This window comes from Nanorana parkeri, unplaced genomic scaffold, assembly GCF_000935625.1.
Source record: "Nanorana parkeri isolate BGI_ZX_2015 unplaced genomic scaffold, ASM93562v1 scaffold114, whole genome shotgun sequence".
In the NCBI taxonomy this organism is placed as follows: domain Eukaryota; kingdom Metazoa; phylum Chordata; class Amphibia; order Anura; family Dicroglossidae; genus Nanorana; species Nanorana parkeri.
Window position 1 is genome coordinate 1177440 of NW_017306382.1, and position 8064 is coordinate 1185503.

The 8064-nt window shown below is 45.5% G+C and overlaps 1 protein-coding gene across 1 annotated transcript in view; it reads right to left on the reverse strand.

The window, feature by feature from the left end:
- Positions 1-4264: 4264 nt before the first annotated feature.
- The window catches only part of HIKESHI (Hikeshi, heat shock protein nuclear import factor), a 12343-nt gene continuing 8543 nt past the window's right edge, over positions 4265-8064 (reverse strand). Inside the window, exons 5-6 of the mRNA XM_018553250.1 lie at positions 6914-7032; positions 4265-4377 (exon numbers count right to left, since the gene is read on the reverse strand). Coding sequence (XP_018408752.1) covers positions 4323-4377; positions 6914-7032 — 174 coding nt within the window. The 3' untranslated portion in view covers positions 4265-4322. The remainder of the gene's footprint in view (positions 4378-6913; positions 7033-8064) is intronic.

Sequence of the window (8064 nt, forward strand, 5' to 3'; positions counted from 1 at the left end):
GCCACATAAGCGCCAGCTTCTGTCACAGGCGGAGCGATACCAAATGCACTCCGCCTGTGAGGAATCCATAGTGAAAGTGCGCTTCGTTAGCAAATTGCTCTTGGAAAGGCACAGCACCCCTGATCACCATATTTTTGTACATGAATACATGTAGACTGTTGTACATTAAAAAAAAAAAAAAAATAAGACCTACCCCGAAAATAAGACCTAGTGTGTTTTTTTGAGCCCAAATAAATATACGACAGTGTCTTATTTTCGGGGAAACACGGTATGTACATGGTGGGCAGCCATATTTGTTCATGACATAAGCAGCTTTGTAGTTTTGCACAGTTCAGGAGCCAGTCTGTCCAATCCAGGAGCCAGCAGGACATTTTTAGGAGCCAGCTCCATTGACAACAACTAGAGGAAGCCTCAGAAATTGGCGCCAGATGTAATTTTGTAGGGAGCATTGGCGACCTGGCTCCCGGGATTGGTCCAGCCGTGGTCTACATCATATGCTACAGTGCAAGTAGTACCTGTGTTAGTCTCCAAAACTGATCCCAATTTTCCCGGGGAGCCCCTTAGATCCAGGTCCATATTACTCAGGGAGCCCCTTAGATCCAGGTCCATATTGCTCAGGGAGCCCCTTAGATCCAGGTCCAATTTTCCCAGAGAGCCAATTAGATTCAATTAACAGGCTGAAACACATTTCCTATGGCCTGGACTAAAAACATTGAAATCATTTTTTTAAATCAGTTAAATATGAAATATGTTATTTACAATAGTGCCAGTTGAAGACAGACAGACAGACAGGACAGACAGACAGGACAGACAGACAGGACAGACAGACAGGACAGACAGACAGGACAGACAGACAGACAGGACATCTTCAATTATAACTGGCTATCTTTGATCTTGACAGGAGTCAAGGCCATGTGCAAAACCGAGGCCAGGGGTCCAGGCGGCTCCACAGGGGCACAGGTACTGATCCGAAGGCTTACACAGATACTACAAGGTCTCAGCACTGTTGTCACTTTTTTTTGCCCATGTCAAGATTTCTTTAAAGGAAACCTAAATACCTCTCCGATAGAAGCGATCATTGTCCTAAACGTACACTGAATGCTGATACCAGTGCAATAAAACACCTGCTCAGCATGACTGTGACTGAGGGGGCCCTGGAACTAGTATGCAGCTTGTAAGTGAGCAGACGGCCTTTTACCTTTCTGACATTTGACATTGCGCATTGCGTACTCATGAGGACAGCGGCTGCTGCATTAGCTTGTGGCAGGAGGCTTATATACAGGTGGCCACTAGGGGGAGCATTTCTATTTCTGAATATAACAAATAATGAAAAGAGCAAAATCAAGAAAAATGTAAAAGTCACATCGAAAATGTTAATGTTTTAATAAAAAGAACCAAATGTACGATTACTGAATATACATTATAGTCGCACCTTAAAGTGACCCTACCACAAACCAACTTAAAAAAACACTGCTGATAAGTATACAGTGTAGGTACAGAGGGTGGCCTATATATACCATATCAGAACCAGCTTCCAGTGCATTCCCTCAGCCTGAATGCAAGGCTGCTCTGATTAACATTAGCAGAGCACTTCCTGGCATGTGAGGGTGCCTAGGCTCTCCTGTACCTACATCCTCATGGCTGCATCTCTGCAGTGCGAGACCAAAGCCACTGCTGCCTCTGACTGTCTCTGGAGATTTGGTGATGTCTCTAATGAGCTGCTCATTGTTCTCCTTGCTGGAGGCTCTGACATGAGGAAGCAAAGCCCTGCCTGTACCAAGATGGCGGCCTCCACACAGAGACACAGTGCAGAACAAGACATGGTAAATCAGTAATTTGACCAGATCACGCACAGCCAACACCTGTGACTATTCCTTTGTCTGCGGTCTGCCCTTTTTGGCACAGCTTCCAAAGTTAAAGCGATATTAAACCTTACTTTTTAAAAAAAATATTTGCTATAGGGATGCCCACCTTTGCCTGAGGCTGTTGTTTTTCTTTAAATCTTTAAATTCCTCATTTTCAAGTGGGTAAACGCAGGGGTCTTCCCCCGCCCCTGTACGGGTGCCACCATTCTAATGGAGGCACCTGCGCACGCTCGTGCCCACAGTGACTGTGCTTTCATAGACACACACAGCCCTGTGGCAGGCCACGCCCCTTCTCTATTTGATTGATGGCATACGGAGCCTATGGCTCCCCTGCCATCAGTATGCTCCCCCTGCAACCAGGAAGCACATGGAATGGAGGATCACCTCGGGACCGTCGGTGGGGACGAGCGACGCTGACAGGTAAGCGTGGGGGGACTGGGGGAGAAAAAGGTTCTGGGCGGCTTTTACCGGAATGCAAAGCATGCAATAAGGTAAAAAAACGCCCAGACCTTAATACTACTTTAGGTTCCTGTATAAAGAGTCTAATTATAAACAATTCACCAAGCCATTAGCCCTTGTGAATCTCTATGAACGTTCGTTCTGTGCAAATAGGGGCAAAACAAACGTTCTCATGGTAAATGTAATACTGCATTATTGCCACTGGATGGAGCTGAGGAGCATCAGAAATTAATACTTCCTCCATCTAGTGGCCATAGTGTGGTATTACAATACATTCGAACTGAAAAGAAAATAGACTAAGAATGTTTGTTTTTGTCTCTATTCACACAGAGTGAATGTTCACAGAAATTCATAGGGTGAATGGATCTGTGAATTCTTTATACAGAGACCCTTTATATAGGAACTGAACTTTGGAAGCTGCGCCAAAAAAGGCAGGCAGCAGACAAAGGAATACGAGTCACCAGTATCAACTGTAGCTGATCTTGATAATTACTGACTTACCATGTCTTGTTCTGCACTATGTCTCTGTGTGAAGACGGCCATCCTGGTAGAGGCAGGGCGTTGCTTCCTCATGTCGGAGCCTCTAGTAAAGAAAACAGTAAGTAGCTCATTAGAGACAATCACCAAATCTCCTGAGACACAATCACCAAATCTCCTGAGACACAATCACCAAATCTCCTGAGACAGTCAGAGGCAGTGCCTGTGTCTATCTGGGGAGGAAGCCATCTTGGTGGAGGCAGGGCATTGCTTCCTCATGTCGGAGCCTCCAGTAAAGAAAACAGTAAGTAGCTCATTAGAGACATCACCTAATCTCCTGAGACAGTCAGAGGCAGTGTCTGTGTCTATCTGGGGAGGAAGCCATCTTGGTGGAGGCAGGGCGTTGCTTCCTCAAGCCAGAGCCTCCAGCAAGGAGAACAGGGAGCAGCTCTCTGATGACTTCATCAAAACTCCTGAGGCAGTGCCTTAGATCTCACACTACAGATATACAGTTATCAGGCTGTAGGTACAGGAGAGCCTAGGCACACAGGAGGGACCGGTGCGGCATACCAGGAAGTGCTCTGCTATTCTCCAGGAAGAATTTAAGACAAAAAGTAGAATTTTCCGGGTACAGCTTAGGCACCATTAACATTTCTAAATGTTCCCTACAGCATAGGAAATCTTCACCTTTTGAGCAGAGGATCACTTTAATGTCCAATCAGAATGACCCCAACATTCGGGCCCAGCGAAAGCAACTAAAGCCGTTGCAGGTACGTTCAGCCTCCTGTATATCTAACACTGTATACATACCAGCAATGTTTATTTTTAAGTGTTTCTTAAAGTGACAGAGTCGCTTTAAACATTGTTCCTCATTTTACATTCCCAGCAAGCAGTTTTCGAAACCGTCAGCCGAACTTATCATAGTTATAAAAAAAAAACAACAATTAAGGAAATAAAAAAAAAAAAAAAAGAAGTTTACTATCCGGTGCCTTTCATTAAGTACCTTTACTAATCCACTGATAGGACGATCGATGACAGCATTTCACAACCATTTCTGCTCACTCGGTGATTAAGATATTTGGTTGTTTAAAACCAAAACAACAAAAAGTTGACCCTCATCCCCCAAAAAAGTTAACAAAGCCTGATTTTAGAGTACATGATTGAATGGCGGTTGATGGAGAAGCGATCGTGTAGTAAAGGGAACCTTAAAACAGGTTTAGTAAGATACTTATTGAAAAAAGGAAGAATAAACCAGCAGCGTACATCTGAAGAGGGGCGAGCGCCAAAAACATTGGGGTGGGGGTGGGGGCTGAACAAGAAAAGCTTTCAGGCCCCTTGTCAGATCCGAGCAAGATTGTAGTCATCCAATGAGATCCGTGTCAAGATACACCTGTGCCTGGCATTCGGAAACACTCCTTGCTGGAGGCGGAGGAAGGAAGGGGGAGGGGGTCCATCCAGCAGAGAACGTGTGGCACGAAATGTTGCTTTCCAGCAAGGGAACCGGTGATGGAAGCTGCCGCTCTACGTCTTCCAAAAGAAGGGGTTCTGTGCCAGGCGCCGCTGGAAGTTCTCGTACCTGTGAGGGGACAAGAAGAAAAGCAGATTGAATGACAAAGCGGAACTCCGGGGATTTAATACACTTGCCCTTGCAGTGGGGCTACCCCGGCACTGCAAGGGTTAACTTCATGTTTTGTCCAGGGGGGGGTAAAATAAAGCAGATATACTCACCTGATCCTCGGTCCCACAGCGGTCACCCCTCTCCAGCTGTGGTATGTCCCTTGCCATCCTCATGTCTAAAGCAAGTTCATGGACCTGCATAAGACATGATGACATCAGTGGTCCTTAGACCACCAGGGTCGAGGGGTGGGGGGGGGAGGCTGTAGGGACCAGCCTAGTAGCCAGGAGGGATCGAGGATCAGATGAGTACACCCCTAACATTTTGGTAAATATTTTATGATATCGTGTCATGTGACGACACAGAAGAAATGACACTTTGCTACAATGTAAAGTAGTGAGTGTACAGCTTGTATATCAGTGACATTTGCTGCCCCCTCAAAATAACTCAGCACACTGCCATTAATGTCTAAACCGCTGGCAACAAAAGTGAGTACACCCCTAAGTGAAAATGTCCAAATTAGCCATTTTCCCTCCCCGGTGTCATGTGACTCGTTAGTGTTACAAGGTCTCAGGTGTGAATGGGGAGCAGGTGTGTTACATTTGGTGTTATCGCTCTCACTCTCTCATACTGGTGACTGGAAGTTCAACATGGCACATGAAATGATAGAATCAAATATTTACAAAAATGTGAGGGGTGTATGAGATATGCTTTGTTGGATTCCCCTAGACAAAACAAGCACTTAACCCTTGCAGTGCGGGGGGGGGGGGAAAGGGAAGGATAATCAGCAGGAGAAATGGGGGAGGCACAGAATAATAGAATAAATGAGGCAGGGAGATCCTTGCAGTGCAGGTCCTCGGTTACAGCTTTCCCTCCAGCACAGAGAACGGTGAGCAGCACAGTAGTGACATCACCAAATCTCACATCAAATGTGGTGAGGACAGCAAGTCCATTGAAACTATATGTCCTGATCTATAAAGCCCCAGGCAGATGAATCCCTAAAAACTGATACAAGGCCGTCCCGGGCTCTGCTGTCCTTCTTGTGGGTCTGGGACTAGCATGGTGGATGTCTGTCCGCTGATCTCCTCCCCGCTGAATGAAACCAGAACCAATGCTGATTTTATCACCACACAGGTTCCGAGCCGTCATTTCATCTGTGCTTGGATGGGCTGCAAAAGGTGACATTAGGGGTCTAATAGAAACCTAATGTCATCTTAAAGAGAACCTGCCACTACTAAAGTGCCATCACATAGGGGCTTGCAAACCCCCCTATGTGATAGCAATGAAGTAAAAAAAAAGGAAAAACAAAAAATTAAATGAAATGTAAAAACACCCCAAAAAATGTTTTAAATGTCCCCTGTCAGAGTGCGAGTGACTACTTTCATCTATCTACATTTCATGGAGGCATCTGTTGTCACCACCGCACCCACCCGGTTGGATTTAGGTTTTTGTCCGGTCAGGAGTGCGATGGGACAGGAGGATTAAGTCCCATGTACATACTAACGCAAACATGCATCAGTTGCACCGATGTACAAAAACAACAATTGTGCCACACATTAGGTATCGCCGCGTGCACCAGAGTGAGAATTCCAAAAGATGTCACCAGCACTCCAAAAGTAGATTCAATATATTTTAATGACAACGGTCATTCAAAATCACAAGTACTTTCGGGGCCACGTTGGACAATTTCACCAGAGTGAGAGTCACAATTTTAGGGCCAATATTCACGGATATCTCCAAACTGATGACCTCTATCGGTTTTTAAAGCATCACCTATGGCTCTGGCTCAGTGTCAGCGGGAGGATCAGGTCTTTATACCCTGAGGAAGGCGGTAAGCCCCTGAAACGCGTTCGTTCGGAGGACCTATGGCTGACAGGTGCAGCGGTGTTAATATGTGTATGTAGGTGCTTATGGAGTCGGCTCCGACATCTGAAATGTGAGACATGTCTGGGACGTGGAGATTTTTTACGCTATGTGCCTACGATTCATCTGGCTTTGCGAGTAATATTATAAAATCCTTTCTTATTGTTACAATAAAAGTATTTCATGAAGACAAGGCGTCATCCTAGTTTGTGTTTTTTCTTCTACATGTGTGCCAAAAAAAAAATACAAAAACGGTTCTGGCAGCAAGAGGGTTAAATGCATTGAACAGAAAAACTACACGTCCATCTAAGACTACCATTTGTCCACTTCCTGTAATATGGTGACAACGCTGTTTTTTCTTCAGTGAAATCGTACAGCAGCGTTGTCATCCAGTTACAGGAAGAGGAAATCCGATGGATCTACTAGCCAGGTCAACAGTTAATAAAACGATGTCACAGGAGTGACTCTGAAAAACAGCCGAGTTGATGCCAGTGACAGACTCATCACATCATATATGTCCTTTGTGACTTTGCCTATAGCTCCAATTCAGGCATCACCATGGCGTCTGGATGTCCAACCAGCAATGTAAATAGCAGGATCGCAGAACAATCAACGCTTGACAGGTTCTCCTTACCATTTGAGGACCACGTTGGCCGGTATAAAGACTTCCGAAGGGTTAGGGGTCATCTGTGCCTGGGATATGGTGAAGGACGTGGCAAAATTATAGAAGTTGTCCAACATTTTCTGAGTGTACTGGGAGGAGAAAAAAGGGAAATGTAAAAAGTAATTCAATGAAGAAGAGTGAACGTACTGCAAGACGGCATCGCCCTTAGGGGCCCATTCACGCCTGTACAGAGACATGCTCCCGGGAAGGGCCTGTGCTGCATTTCATTGTTAACAGTTATATTGCATATTAACCGACTGAAAGACAAAAACGGCTTTAAAATCAAAGTTCTTTTGTATTTCCACCAATCTCCAGAAAATACATACAAATCCAATATACATTTCCTCTGCCAAGCACTGGGCGAGCGCCCCCTAGTGGGCAAACACATCATGTGGCTTCACTAAACCAGACAAGGATTTACAAAGTAATGGGATGGGGCTGATCTGACCAGTACCATCCACTCTGCTAGCAAGTATGGGGAAACTGAGAAAAACAAAAAAAAATATGGCTGACCCTAGAGTGATATGATAAATCACATGATGGGCCAATTAGAAACCCTTCAGTAGGAAAAACATACATTAAAGAAGTGTTTCTCTGTATTTTTACAGTCATGGCATCCTTTAAAAGTATGCAAAATCTTGAGGCACCGTACAAAATCCATAACAGATCCCTATCCATAATAGGTGTCTGGGAGGGATTTTAACGGGGGACCCCACGCAAAAACACAAAAAAAAGTGTTCCCCTTCACATAAGAGCACCCCCCCATCCAAATGCCCCCTTTCATATCGGAGTCTCCCTTTATTTCAGAAGCTGCCCCCTTCACATCCGAGTCCCCCTTCATTTCAGAAGCCCCCTCCACATACGAGTCCCACTTCATTTCAGAAGCCCCCTTCACATCCGAGTCCCCCTTCATTTCAGAAGCCCCCTTCACATCAGAGTCCCCCTTCATTTCAGAAGCCCCCTTCACATCCGAGTCCCCCTTCATTTCAGAAGCCCCCTTCACATCCGAGTCCCCCTTCATTTCAGAAGCCCCCTTCACATCCGAGTCCCCCTTCATTTCAGAAGCCCCCTCCACATCCGAGTCCCCCTTCATTTCAGAAGCCCCCTTCACATCCGAGTCC